Source organism: Muscardinus avellanarius, assembly GCF_963383645.1.
Source record: "Muscardinus avellanarius genome assembly, chromosome: 10".
Classification (NCBI taxonomy): domain Eukaryota; kingdom Metazoa; phylum Chordata; class Mammalia; order Rodentia; family Gliridae; genus Muscardinus; species Muscardinus avellanarius.
The window spans coordinates 334,160-349,309 of NC_137796.1; the positions used below are offsets into that span (position 1 = coordinate 334,160).

At 47.2% G+C, this 15,150-nt stretch overlaps 1 protein-coding gene across 1 annotated transcript in view; it reads left to right on the forward strand.

Moving 5' to 3' along the window:
- Positions 1-655: 655 nt before the first annotated feature.
- Positions 656-15,150, forward strand: part of FANCA (FA complementation group A) — a gene marked incomplete at both ends in the record, with an annotated part of 72,245 nt that continues 57,750 nt past the window's right edge. Inside the window, 8 exons of the mRNA XM_080702852.1 lie at positions 656-803; positions 1,023-1,132; positions 4,984-5,077; positions 8,548-8,681; positions 8,816-8,911; positions 10,794-10,867; positions 11,716-11,828; positions 14,254-14,333. Of these exons, the coding sequence (XP_080558978.1) occupies positions 656-803; positions 1,023-1,132; positions 4,984-5,077; positions 8,548-8,681; positions 8,816-8,911; positions 10,794-10,867; positions 11,716-11,828; positions 14,254-14,333 (849 nt within the window). The remainder of the gene's footprint in view (positions 804-1,022; positions 1,133-4,983; positions 5,078-8,547; positions 8,682-8,815; positions 8,912-10,793; positions 10,868-11,715; positions 11,829-14,253; positions 14,334-15,150) is intronic.

Genomic DNA, 15,150 nt, shown 5'->3' on the forward strand with positions numbered 1-15,150 from the left:
TTTTTGCGGGTCTGGGGATGGAACCCAGAGGCATTTGACCTCCGAGCTATACCCCCCTACCCAATTTTTTATTCTTTATTTTGAAACAGGTCTCACTGAGTTGTGGAGGGCCTCACTAAGTAACAGGGCTGTCCGCGAACCGCGATCCTCAGGTCTCAGCCTCCCAAATGCTGGGATTACAAGTATGCACCACCACACCCGGCTCCCAGTCCTATTTTTTAAATTATTTTTATTTTGAAACAGGATCTCCCTAAGCTGATGAGTCTCACTGCTTCCTGAGGCTGTCTTCGACCATGCAATCCTCCCAAGTACTGGATTACAGGTGTGCGCCGTGTGCCTGGCACGAGGTGTTCGGCATCCCTATCGGGTTCCTCCGACTATCCCTTCAGGACCACTCCTGGGTCATTCTTACCAGGAAAGAAGCACCAGGGATGTCGCGGTTTCCTCGCACTGGTACCACTGTCCCTGGGAACCGCCCAAACTCGCCACTCTACACCCAGCTCGAAAGTGCCCCAGTGGTCAAGGGGTCCTTGCGGGGTGGCCACCACCAACATGGCTGTCAGATATTTCTACCGGACGCCACTTCCAAGATGGCCGAGACGACTCCGCCCCGTGGGGTGTGGCCTTGAAGCCACCCTCCAATCAACGCGCGCCGATGTCGCAGCCAATGGGAAGGCAGCGCGGGCTTTGCGGCGCGCCAGCCGGGGTGGTAGGAGCCCTGGACATGTCCGACGCGTCAGTCCCCGGCGCGGCCCGGGCCGTGGGGCCGACTGGGCGCCGCCGATCCTGGGCCGAGCTCCTGGGTAGGGTCCCGGCCGCCCCTCCGGCGCCCCCCCCGGCCGCCCTCCCGGCCCCGCGGGTCCCGTGGCTGCCTGGCCGCCCGCGGGCCGTCCTCCCCGCGGCACCGCTGCCCGGGCCGCAGCAGGGCGGGGAGGGCTGTGTGGGACCCGAGCCGCGGGGGCGCCGAGGGCGGCGAGCCCCTCGGGATTGCTGTCGTGTTTTGAAACTGATTTCCCCCTTAGCGGGAAGGGTCACAAGGCAAAAATGCAACCCGGAAAGGGAGCCGCAGTTAAAGGAATCAGCGGTGCAGCTCCTGAGGCGCCACCAGAGCCTGCAGGACCTTCTGCTTGAGGTACGGGAAAGTCGGTTTGTCTTGCAGGCTGACCCAGGTTGGCGCTTTACGCCCAGCCCGAGGTCAGGCTTCTTCAGCAGGGCCTCGGGCAGCCTGGGTATCTGATGGAAACAAGTGTTAGGCGCTGACTAGCGGAGAAGAAGACGTGACAGTCTGTGTCTTTGAGATAAAAGCAGTTGAAAGCCGGTGTGGTGGCCCCGGGCTGTACGCCCGGTACTTGGGAGGCTGAGACTGAAGGATCCCAGCTTCCGGGGACAGTCGCAGCAAGTGGTGAGACTCATCTACATAGCGAGACCCTGCTTCAAGATAAAAAGAAAATAGTGCTGCTTGGAGGTAGAATGCTCCTGGGTTCAAACCCCAGTATCACACACACACACACACACACACACACACACACACACACACACACACACAGCAGTTGAAAAGAAATTAGTACGCCGGGCGTGGTGGCGCACGCTTGGAATCCCAGCATTCGGGAGGCTGAGACAGGAGGATCGCGGTTCGCGGACAGCCTCAGCTACTTAGGCCCTCTGCAACTCAGTGAGACCCGGTTTCAAAAGAAAGAATAAAAAATAGGGCAGGGGGTGTAGCTCGGAGGTCAAATGCCCCTGGGTTCCATCCCCAGACCCGCAAAAAAATAAAGAATTTAGTAATAATTCTCAAAGCCGGGCGTGGTGGCGCACGCTTGTAATCCCAGCATTCGGGAGACTGAGACCTGGAGGATCACGGTTCGCGGACAGCCTCAGCTACTTAGTGAGGCCCCCTGCAACTCAGTGAGACCCGGTTTCAAAATAAAGAATAAAAAATAGGGCAGGGGGTGTAGCTCAGAGGTCAAATGCCCCTGGGTTCCATCCCCAGACCCGCAAAAAAAAAAAAAAAAAAAAAAAAAAATCTCAAAAGGCTTTAGTAAATTGATTTTTTTTTTTTTTTTTGGTCGTACTGGGGATGGAACTCCGGGGCAGTCTACCTCCAAGCTACATCCCCTGCCCTATTTTTTATTTTTATTTTTTCGGTACTGGGGGTGGAATCCAGGGGCATTCTACTTCTGAGCTATACCCCCAGCTCTATTTTTTTTTTTTTTTTAGTCTTTATTTTTTTTATTTTTTATTTTTTTGGTGGTACTGGGGTTCCTGGAAGCCCTTCTACCTCCGGGCTACACTCCCAGACCTATTTTTGCATTTTTATTTGGAAACAGGGTCTCCTAAGCCAGCACGCGGGGCTAGCCTCGAACCTGCGCAATCCTCCTGTCTCCGCCTCCCAAGCGTGGGGATTACAAGCGTGCGCCACCACGCCCGGCCTAGTCTTTATTTTTTAATTTTTTATTTATTTTGTGTTGGTCTGGGGATGGAACACCCAGGGGCATTCGACCTCCGAGCTACACCCCCTGTCCTATTTTTAATTATTATTGTTTTAAACAGGGTCTCACTAAGTTGCACAGGGCCTTAATAAGTTAGCTGAGGCTGTCAGCAAACCGCAATCTTCTGGTCTCAACCTCCCAAATGCTGGGATTACAAGTGTGCGTCACCACGCCCGGCTTTTAGTCTTTATTTTGAAACAGGGTCTCACTGAGTTCCAAAAGACCTCACTAAGTAGAAGCTGAGGCTGTCCTTGAACGGCGATCCTCCAGTCTCAGCCTCCCAAATGCTGGGATTACAAGTGTTTGGCACCACGCCTGGCTCCCTGCTCTGTTTTTTATTCTTTTTTTATTTTACTTTTTTGCAGGTCTGGGGATGAAACCCAGGGGCATTTGACCTCTGAGCTACATCCCCGTCCCTATTTTTTATTCTTTATTTTGAGACAGGGTTGAACTGAGTTGCAGAGGGCCTCACTAAGTCTGTGAACTGCAATCCTCCTGTCTTAGCCTCTCAAGTACAGCGTTTATAAGCGTGTGCCACCACGCCTGGCGAGTTGCACTTTTTTTTATTTTTTTGCGGGTTTGGGGATGGAACTCGGGGGCATTTGACCTCCAAGCTACACCCCTTGCCCTATTTTTTATTCTTTATTTTGAAACCGGGTCTCAGTAAGTTGCATAGAGCCTCACTAAGTAGCTGAGGCTGTCTGCAAACCGCAGTCCTCTGGTCTGAGCCTCCAGAATGCTGGGAGTACAAGCCTGCGCCACCACGCCCGGCTTGAGTTGCACATCTTAACATAATTGAGAATGTCCAGTGGGCAAGCATTATATGATGCAGCTTGAATTTTTTTCTTCTTTGTTAAATTAATATTTTGCTGCTGTTTTTACTGAATGTGAACTCAGGGTCATTTACTACCTCTGAGTCACACCCCCAGCCCTTTTTATTATTTTATTTTATTTTATTTTATTTATATTTTATTTTATTTTTGTGATACTGAGAGTGGAACCTAGGCATTTTAACTATGAGCTATATACCTCTAGCTCTATTTTTTTTTTTTTTTTCTGTATTGGGGATTGAACCCAAGGCCATTTTACCTCTGACCTATACCTCCAGCACTATTTTTATTCTTTATTTTGAAACAGGGCCTCACTGAGTTGCTGAGGCTAGCCACAAACCTGTGATCCTCCTGTCTTAGCCTCTCAAGTATTGGGATTATAAGAATGTGCCACCATACCCTTCTCCCAGCCCTATTTTATTCTCTTATTTTGAAACAATCTTGCTAAGTTGCAGAGGGCCTCACTAAATTGTTAAGGCTAGCCACAAACCTGCCATTCCACCATCTGAGCCTCCCAAGTACTTGGGATTATAGGCATATGCCACCATGCCCGGCTTTATTTATTTATTTATTTTTGTGGTACTGGGGGTTGAACCCAGGTCTTTTCTACCTTGGGGCTACACTCACAGACCTATTTTATACTTTATTTGGAAACAGGGTTAGGGTTGCTGAGAGCCTCACTCAGTAGCTGAGGATGGCTTTGAATCTGTGCGATTCTCCTGTCTCAGCCTCCCAAGCACTGGGATTACAAACATGCGCCACCATGCCCAGTGGCTTTATTTATTTATTTATTTATTTATTTATTTATTATTTTGTAACGGGTCTTGCTAAGTTGCTGGGGCTAGTCTCAAACCTGCGATTCTCCTCTCTCAGCCCACGTTCTGAGATAATAAGTGCGCGGCACCATGCTTAGCTGTTAAATTGAATTTTAAAAGTGGCATTCTCAGCCAGGTGTGGTGGCACACGCTTGTAATCCCAGCATTTGGGAGGTTAAAACAGGAGGATCACGGTTCACGGACAGCCTCAGCTACTTAGTGAGGCCCTTTGCAACTCAGTGAGACCTTGTTTCAAAATAAAGAATAAAAAATAGGCCAAAGGGTATATCTTGGAGGTAAAATGCCCCTGGGTTCCATCCCCAGTACTGCCAAAAAAAAAAAAAAAAGTGGCATTCTTAGCCAGGCATGGTGTCTCAGGCTTGTAAAACCAGTACTTGGGAGGCTGAGACAGGAGGATCACAACCAGCTTCAGGAACATAGGCTTTCTGCAACCTAGTAAGACCCTGTTTCAACATAAAAATTTAAAAGGGCTGGGGTAGCTGGGTGTGGTGGTGCGCGCTTGTAATCCCAGTACTTGGGAGGCTGAGACAGGAGGATCACAGGATCACAGCCAGCCTCAGCTAGTTAGCGAGGCCTTCCACAACTTAGTGAGACTCTATTTCAAAATAAAGAAAAAGAAAGTAGGATTGGGGGTGTAGCTCCAAGGTAGAATGCCTTTGGGTTCAATTCCCAGTAATACACACACATACACACACACACACACACACACACACACACACACACACACACACACACGGTTGAGGGTACAGCTCAGAGGTAGAATACCCCTTGGTTCAATCCCCAGTACCAGGGGGAAAAAAGTGGTATTCTCTGTGTTTTGGTTTCAAGGTAGAAGATCCACCCTGTAAAAAATTGTGTCTCAGCAAATTGATTGATTGTGACAGTCACAAGGCCTCCACGGACCGTTCTAGTTCCTTTATAGGTAAGTTATAGCCTATCTTCTTAATTTGTTGAGTAACAGAGAGCTTTTTATTTTCTTTAATAAAAAATGGCATGATGGCACAGTACTTGGAGTACTTGGGAGGCTGGGATGGGAAGTTTGTAGTTTCTTTTTTTTTTTTTTAAATGGGTTTGGGGATGGAACCCAGGGGCATCCGACCTCTGAGCTACACCCCCTGTCCTATTTTTTTATTCTTTATTTGGAAACAGAGTCTCACTAAGTTGTGGAGGGCCTCACTAAGTAGCTGAGGCTGTCCGCGAACCACAATTCTCCTGTCTCAGCCTCCCAAATGCTGGGATTACAAGCGTGCACCACCACACTCGGCTTGGAAGTTTGCAGTTTCGAAGCCAGCCTCAGTAATTTAGCAAGACCCTCTTTCAAAATAAAAGTAAAATAAGGCTGGGGGTATGGCTTAGAGGTAGAATTCCACTGTGTTAATTTCCCAGCAACACACACACACTCATGAAACTCAAATTTCTTCAAATAGTGGCTTTCTGCTGTGTACACATCCTGTTTTTTGAGCTTGTTTTGTTCCTGTGTTTAAAAACTGACCAAACCTGGGGCTCAGAGGCACTAGGAACCAGAGTACTCCAGGGAAGAACAGAGCTGTGCAGCCGATTGTGTAAATGTGCCAGGTAATTGTCCTGTGCTAGATTAAGTAAGGAGGAAACCCAAAGTATGTTTCTAGATATGTTTTCCTTCCCCCATTTAAGTGTGAGATAGGGAAAGTTCTAGGGGGAATAACAAAAATGTAAGTTATTATCTCATCCTTCACATTTTCATTATGTAACAGCTGTTGTTTCAGAAAATTATCTTCATTCACTAATTTGTTCTAAGTTTTTTTTTTTTTTTTTTTTGTGGTACTGGGGTTCCTGGAAGCCCTTCTACCTCCGGGCTACACTCCCAGACCTATTTTTACATTTTTATTTTGGAAACAGGGTCCCCTAAGCCAGCGCGCGCAGCTGGCTTCGAACCTGCGCGATCCTCCTGTCTCTGCCTCCCAAGCGCGGGGAATACAAGCGTGCGCCACCACACCTGGCTTTGTTCTAAGTTTTAACCTTAAATATCTGGTAGCACATGCCTATACTCCCAGGACTTGGGAAGCTAAGACAGGAGGATAGAAGATCCAAGGACAGCCTCAGCAAGTAGTGCGATTCTCAGCAACCTAGTGAGACTGTTTTAAAGCAAAAAATAAATTAAGACTGGGCGTGTAGCCCAGAAACAGAACAAGGTTTAAAACCCAGTACAGAGCCGAGCGTGATGGTGCACACTTGTAATCCCTGCGCTTGGGAGGCTGAGACAGGAGGATCGCACAGGTTCAAAGCCAGCCTTAGCTACTGAGTGAGGCTCTCAGCAACTTAGTGAGACCCTGTTTTCAAATAAAATATAAAAATAGGTCTGGGAGTATAGCCTGGAGGTAGAAAAGCTCCTGGGTTCCACCCCCAGTACTGCATACACACTAAAAATAAAATACAGTACAACTCATGTTTAATTCCCAGTACAACTTTGTGAGACCTTGTTTCAGAATAAAAAGTAAAATGACTGAGGGCGTAGCTCACAGGCAGAACACCTTTGGGTTAAATCCCCCCCTCTAAAAAAATTGTGTTTGAATCTCACAAATTATGCACCATCATTTCAGAGAACCAAACTCAGCTATACACTTCCTTGTTGGGGTTTTTAATCAAGTCATAAGGACTCATATAGGAAGCCCTTTAACCTTGGCCATACAAATCTACATCGATCCTTTAACTCAAAGATTTAGTTTCCTGCTAAAGAGATGGCTACCATATTTACTTATATGAATAAGATAAAAGCTATACATAAACAAATTTTCAAAAGAGATAAATTGAAATACATGGCTAGAAATTAGTATCCCCCCCATCCCAGCCTTTCCATCATGAATTATATCTGGGCCACAGAAGGCGATCCTTTCCTTTTCCTTTCTTTCTTTCTTTCTTTCTTTCTTTCTTTCTTTCTTTCTTTCTCTCTCTCTCTTTCTTTCTTTCTTTCTTTCTTTCTTTCTTTCTTTCTTTCTTTCTTTCTTTCTTTCTTTCTTTCTTTCTTGTGGTACCAGGGATAGAATCCAAGGGCATTCTACCTCTGAGCTCCACTCCTAGCCCGATATTTTGTTCTTTGTTTTTGAAACAGGGTCTCACTAAGAGACTCTGCAGAGGGCCTCACTAAGTAGCTGAGACTGGCCATGAACTTGGATCATTCTGTCTCAGTCTCCCAAGTGCCCCTGGTTCTAATTCTTTCTTTCTTTATTTTCTTTGAGATACTGGAGATTGAACCCAGGGGCATTCTACCTCTGAGTTACACCCTCATTCCTGTTTTATTTTTTATTTTGAGAGAAAAAAATATTTTCAAACAGGTTCTTGCTAGGTTAAGTCTCATTACTTGCTGAAGTTGTCCTCAAACTGCAATCCTCCTGTCTCAGCCTCCCACGTACTAGGATTGTAGGTGTGTGCCACCACACCTGTGTTAATTATCTCATGTTTTTCTTACATCTGTGTTTTTTCTCTCTCTCCTAGAGATTGAACATTCTATCTCCGAGGTACACCCCCAGGCCTGTTTTATTTTTTTATTTGTAAACATGGTCTTGCTAGGTTCTAAGTAGCTGAAGCTGGCTTTGAACCTGCAATCCTTCTGTCTCAGTCTCCCAAGTACTGGGATTACAGGCATACACAATTGCCTGGCTTCTCTTTTCCCTTTTTTTTTGTGGTACTGGGGATTGAGCCCAGGGGCATTCTACCTCTGAGCTATACACCCCCAGCCCAGTTTTTTATTTTTTATTTTGAAACAGGGTCTCACTAAGTTGCAGAGGGCCTCACTAAGTAGCTGAGGCTGACCTCAAAAACTGTTATCCTCCTGTCTCAGCCTCCCAAGTACTAGAATTACAAGTGTGCACCGCCATCCTCGGCCTCTTCTGCCTTTTAAAGTCAATTTTCCATGACACTTCAACTTAAGAAGAGGCAGTGTACATCCAAATCTTCACCCGGCGTGGTGGGCACGCTTCCAATCCCCGCACTTGGGAGGCTGGGACAGGAGGACCGCAGGTTCACGGCCAGCCTCAGCTACTTAGTGAGGCTCCCCACAACTTAGTGAGACTCTGTCTCAAAATAAAAAAATAAAATAGGTCTGGAGTGTAGCTTGGAGGTAGAATGCTCCTGGATTCTTTTTTTCTTGGTGGTACTGGGGATGGAACCCAGGGACCTTCTACCTCTAGGCTACACTCCCAGACCTATTTTTATTTGGAAACAGGGTCTCTTAAGCCAGCTGAGGCTGGCTTCGAACCTGCATGATTCTCCTGTCTCCGCCTCCCAAGCATGGGGATTACCACCCCGGCCGGCTTCCATCTTCATTTATGCAAAGAAAAAAACCCCACAAATCTCTGGTTTAGCTTTTTTCTTACGTTTTCAGAGAAATCTGCTTTTTTTTTTTTTGTCTTTCAGGCTCTGCTCTGCGAGATCAGGCCTTGAGGCTGGGGGTTCCTGTAGGTATTCTCTCAGCCAGGATGGTTGCTTGTAGTTTGGAGCAGGTCTGTGAGGAACGCAGCCACCCTGTGCTGCTCAGCTCGGAGCAGAGGGTAAGGTGCCAGCCAGTCCCCCTTAAAGGATGACATGTTGCTCTTAAGCTCTCTGGGAAATTAGGACTTTGTTTTTTAACTATTGTTTTGGGTAATTTGCTTGTTTTTAAAAAAGATTTTATTTCTCTTTTCAGAAGAAATTGTTTCCCTTGTTAGAGATTGTTCAGTACTTATTAGCACACAGTATGTTCTCCCGTCTCTCCTTTTGTCAAGAACTATGGAAAGCACAGGTAATTTTGAGGTTGTGATTCTGACTAGTCTTTGCAAGCCGTGTTTGAGTTCTGTTGGTTTAGGTGGAGCCTATAGAGTCCCTGGATTTTATTTCCTTTCCTTTTTTTTTTTTTTTTTTTTTGTGGAACTGGGGATGGAACCCAGGGGCATTCTACCTCTGACCTACACCCCCAGCCCGATTTTTTATTTTTTTATTTTGAAACAGGGTCTCACTAAATTTGCAAAGGGCCTCACTAAGTAGCTGAGACTGGCCAGGAATCTGTGATCTTCCTGTCTTACCTTCCCAAGTACTGGGATTACAAGTGTGCGCCACCATGCCTGGTTACTAATAAACACTTTCTGGATTATTTTAAATTCATTAGGCTTACAGATCTTTTTTCTTTTATGGTAGTAGGGATTGAAACCAGGACATTCTATCCTCTAGCTGTACTCCCGGCCCTATTTTATTTTATTTTATTTTTTTGTGGATCTGGGGATGGAACCCAGAAGTATTTGACCTCTGAGCTACACCCCCTGCCCAATTTTTTTATTCTTTATTTTGAAACGGTCTCACTGAGTTGCGAAGGGCATCACTAAGTAGCTGAGGCTGTCTGCGAACCGCCATCCTCTGATCTCAGCCTCTCAAATGCTGGGATTACAAGCCTGCGCCACCATGCCCGGCTTATTTTTATTTTGAAACAAGGTCTCACTAAGTTGCTGAGAGCCTCACTAAATTGCTGAGGCTGACCTTGAAATTGTCATCCTCCTGTCTCTGCCTCCCAAGCATGGGGATTACAAGCATGCACCCCCACATGTGCAACCACACGTGGCTTAGTTTATAGGTTTTTTTTTTAGTTTAGTTTATAGGTTTTGAAGAATTGAAAGCTCTGTCATTTTGTTGCTGTGGTCAGCAAGTGTATAGAAAAAGGCCTAGGTGGTGCTCCTTGTCTTTTCATTCTTTTTTTTTTTTTTTTTTTTTTTTTGCAGGTCTGGGGATGAAACCCAGAGGCATTCCACCTCTGAGCTACACTCCAGCCCTATTTTTTAGTTCTTTTGAAACAGGGTCTCACTGAGTTTCAAAGGGCGCTGCTAAGTAGCTGAGGCTGTCCACGAACCGCAATCCTCCGGTCTCTGCCTCCTGAATGCTGGGATTACAAGCGTGCGCCACCACGCCCGGCTTGTCTTTTCACTCTTTTATCCCAAGTACAGTGCACAGCTCATTAGCTCTGTTACTTCGGGCGTTATGATCCCTGCACTTGTCGCCATGTAGCTGGGGAAAGGGCAGTGAAATGCACATGAATTGCAGTGGTACTGTGTTCACAAGTACGTAGAGGTGTGGATATGTGTATTGGGTCTGTCATTAGGAAAGCTTCCCCGGGGAGCTAGGGGCTGTATGGGGTGTGGAGGGGGGTGGGAGTTAGCTGGGTGAAGAAGGGGAGGGAATAGTAGGCAATGGGGGCCCAAATCAGCATGACCCTAGCTGTGTCCAGAAGGATGGTACAAGTTCCCACCTGGACAGGGAAGGTCCTTGTGTGGGAGAGGCTTGGCTGAGAAGGGCCTGTGTGCCACGCAGGAGAATTGGGACTCCTGCCAGCCCTGAGGAGCCGGTAAAGGCTTCTGAAGAAGAGATGGACACGTCCAGTGGGTCTCTTGGAATGCGGTGTTGACCACAGTGTGGAGAAAGGATTGGGGGTGCTTGGGGAAGCTTGCAGAAGCTGTTCAGGAGAAAGCGCAGTGGAGAGGAGAAGCCCGCGCAGGACAGGAAAGGGGCGTATCTGAGGAGTGAGGGCCGCACATGACGTGCATCCTTGGGTCATGCTTGTGACCACTGCGTTCCCAGGACGCAGGCCGCCTGGCCATCGGGATGCATGCACGGCACTCATAGCACTGTTGTTGTTTCAGAACTCTCTGTCGCTTGAAGCTGTGTGGCGTCTTCACGTGCAAAGTGTTGTGAGCCTCCCAGAGCTGCTGGAAAGGTAGTACATCAGTGACTTGGTGTCACTTTAATATTGCATGACTTGTTTGCTATCTAGTATGAATTGTTTATATTTCAAAGATTCAAAGCACCTGGAAAAACAATTGCTTTATCATTTAAAGAGAAGGTTTGTTGTGATTGAAGTCCTTACATGTGGTGTTTTTGTATGGGCTATCTGTGATGATAATTCTAAAAACTAAAAAGGTTTATCTAAAGCCAGGCATGGTGGCCCATCTTGTAATCCCAGTATTTGGGAGGCTGAGACAGGGGGATTGCGGCTGCTGAGTGAGGCCCTTTGCAACTTAGTAAGACCCTGTTTCAAAATAAAGAATAAGAAATAGGACTGGGGGTGTAGCTCAGAGGTAGAATGCACCTGGGTTCCATGCCCAGTACCTCAAAAAAAAAAAAAAAAGACTTGTCTAGGTGAATATGGTTGATAGACTCCTATGCAACTACTTTTATTTCCTCCTGAAATCCCTCAGGAGTCAAGAAAGGGACCTTATACAAAAGTACAACTCTATAAAGGCAGAAGAGTTTGAGAGGAGATAGCAGACCTAAGTGTGGATTACAAGCGTGCGCTACCACACCCGGCGCAATTTTTTAATTTTGAAATGGTCTCCTCAGTTACTGAGGCTGGCCCTGAATCTGTGACCTGCCTCTCAGCTTCCCAAGAACTGAGATTACAGGTGTGCATCACCACTCCCAGCTGGCCCACCGGACTTCTGGGGCACAAGGTTTGGGCGGTCCTGGCTCGTTCTCACTGGCCCTGGCACCCCAGGGAAGTACCTGAGAGGGGAAAGTAGCAGGGATTGGGCGCCCAGGTTGACCTGCACTTGGGTGTCTCCCCAGGCATCCCGATGTTCAGGGTGTGGCAACCTGGCTCTTCAGGAACCTGTGCCTTCTGTGTGAGCAAACGGAAGCGTCCTGCCAGTCCTCAGATGTGTCCAGGGCTATGCTTTCTGGTATGTTCATAGCAGGCGGTTCTCTGGGAAGTTCATCTTTATCAGTGGGGAATAGAACTGTCTCTCACACTATTGGTGTGGGGTCCCACATGATGTCGTCTCATCTGGGTCTGTCCTGGGCTTGCATTAACCTCAGCAGTTGGACATTGTGTAAGTCAGCCCATTGGTAGAAGCTGAGTTTTCCATTAGCATTTCCTAGCCCCTTCTGTTCTTTGAGCTGCAGACCTCTGCCTTGCTACTGATCCCTGAGGAAATGCACCAACACAGAGAAGTTAGAAGAGGCCCCCAGTGCTCCACTCAGGTGGCTCATTTTCCCTTTGCAAAAGAAAATCCTCTCTGGTAGCAGGCACGGTTTTTGATTACTGGACTCCTGTAATCTAGTTCCAGATGGGCAAAGTTTAAGTTGAGGATTAGACAGAAAGCCTCTTTAATTTCAAGTGTCTAAGCAATTTTTTTCTTTCCATATTGAGGATTGAATCCAGGGGTGCTGTACACTGAACCTTAGCCTTTTTACTTATTTTTTGCAGTACTGGGAATGGAACCCAGGGGCATTCTACCTTTGAGCTATACCTCCAGTCCTATTTTTTAATCTTTATTTTGAAACAGGGCTCACTGAGTTGCAGAGGGCCTCACTAAGTAGCTGAGGCTGTCCATGAAGCGCGATCCTCTTGCCCCAGCCTCCCAAATGCTGGGATGACAAGTGTGTGTCACCATGCCAGGCAGCCTTTTTATTTTTTTATAATAAGACAGTATCTCACTAAATTGCGCAGGCTGGCCTTGAACTTGGTATCCTCCTGCCTCAGCCTTCTAAGTAAGTGGAATTGCCTGGCAGCTCACACCTTGCCCAGTGACTCACACCTTTGTGTGTGTGTGTGTGTGTGTGTGTGTGTGTGTGATGCTGAGGATGGAGCCCAATGGCATTCTACACCCCTAGCCCTATTATTCTTTATTTTGAAACAGGGTCTTACTAAGTTATGGAGGACCTAAGTAGCTGAGGCTGGCCTCAAATCCAGATCCTCTCAAGTACTGGGATTACAAGTGTGGGCCACCACACCCAGCCAACTCATACATTTTTTTTTTGGTGGTACTGGGGTGGAACCCAGGGGCTTTCTACCTCTGGGCTATACTTCCAGACCTATTTTATATTTTATTTGGAAACAGGGTCTCACTAAGTTGCTGAGAGCCTCACTAAGTAGCTGAGTCTGGCTTTGAACCTCTGTGATCCTCCTGTCTCAGCCTCCCAAGCGCTGGGATTACAAGCGTGTGCCACTATGCTCAGCCCAACTCATACTTTTTAAAGATTGAAAGAACCAGGTACAGGTCAGGCATGGTGGTGCACACCTGTAATCCCAGTATTAGGAGGCTGAGACAAGAGCATCTTAGGTTTGTGGCAAGCCTCAGCAACTTAGCAAGATCCTGTTTCAAAATAAAAAATAAAATAGGGCTAGGGGTGTAACTCAGAGAATGCTCTGGGTTCAATCCTTAGTATCACAAAAACAAAAAATCAGGTACAATGGTGCACACCTGAATTTCCAGTGACTTGAGAGGATAAGCAGGAAGATTCTATGTTCCAGGCCAGCCTGGGCAGTTGAGTAAGACCCTGTCTCAATATTAAAAAGTGCTGGTGATATAGCTCAGTTGTAGGGTGCTCTTGGGTTCAATCTCCAGCACCAAAAATTTATAAAAAGTGAGTCTCAAGTTGGGCATGGTGTCACATGTTTGTAATCCCAGCATTTGGGAGGCTGAGACAGGATGATTGTGGTTTGTGGCCAGCCTCAGCTACTTATTGAGGTCCTTTGCAACTCAGTTAGACCCTGTTTCCAAATAAAGAATACAAAATAGGGCTGAGGGAGTAGCTTGGAGATAGAATGCCCCTGGGTTTTATCCCCAGTACCGAGAAAAAAGAAAAAGTAAGTCTCATTCCTCAGAACGTGATGCTTCTGGGTTCCTCTAGGTGGTGTTGGGGGCAGTGCATACGATATCCCTTCTGGGTCCTCTAGGTGGTGTTGGGGGCAGTCCATACGATATCCCTTCTGGGTTTTTCTAGGTGGTGTTGGGGGCAGTGCATAGGATATCCCTTCTGGGTCCTCTAGGTGGTGTTGGGGGCAGTCCATACGATATTCCTTGGAATCCACTTCTTTGTATTAGGAGAAAAAGTCCTTCACATAAGCTCCATCTAGTCTCAGTACTTCCCTCTAAACTAGGTAGAAGAAGGAACGTGGCTTTGGCAAGTACCCGCGTATTGCTGGCTGGTGGCTTTGGTGGTTCTCGAGGGCTTCCCTGGGGCCAGGTGCTCCATGTGGGCTGGTCAGTGTGGGCTTGTGCGACCTCCCCTCCCTTCCCCTGGCCCTGTAGGTCGTGTGGGTGGTTCACAGCTGTTTGGAGACTGTGGTTATGTAAACATTTTGGGTTTGTGGTCTTTCAGATTTTGTGCAGCTGTTTGTTTTGAGAGGATTTCAGGAAAATCTGGATCTGAGAACTGTGGAGACTGAAAAGATGTCCCAGGTAGGTGGAAAAGTAAAGTGAAGGGTTCAAAGAACTGCCATGGTGACAGTGGCCCCAGCCGACAAGCAGTTCTTGTCCCCTTTCTGAAGTCTCTGGGCCAGTGGCCAGCATTCTCCACCTTGGGATTTGCAGGCTTTGGTGAGGGAGTCTGTTTTGTTGTGAGTTAATCCCTGAGTAAGAGCCCTCTGTGAGTGCACAGATGGGAGGACCTTTTTGGTTTGGGTTTCCAGGGGAGGCTCTCCAGCACAGCAGTGAACACCCAGTGTGTGCTTGCTGGACAGAGGGACGGGCTGCGGTACAGCAGGCAGCCTCTACAGACCCATGTCCTCTGCTCAACAGGAGCCTTGAGAGCCAGACCAGCAGAGTATAGCCAGCCAGGGCCTCCAGGCGGTTCTGCCTTTTCAGAAGAAGTTATCTTAAAAATGTATTTTGGGCCGGACGTGGTGGCGCATGCTTGTGATCCCCGCACTTGGGAGGTGGAGACAGGAGGATGATGCAGGTTCGAAGCCAGCCGTACTGGCTTAAGAGACCCTGTTTCCAAATAAAAAAGTATAAAGTAGGTCTGGGAGTGTAGCTCGGAGGTAGAAGGGTTTCCAGGAACCCCAGTACCACCAAGAAAATAAACTTTTTTTAAAAAATTTTTTTTGCGGGTTTGGGGGTGGAACCCAGAGGCATTTGACCTCCGAGCTACACCCCCTACCCTGTTTTTTTTTGCAAGTCTGGGAATGAAACCCAGGGGAATTCGACCTTCGAGCTACACCCCCTGCCCTATTTTTTATTCTTTATTTTGAAACCGGGTCTCACTGAGTTGCAGAGG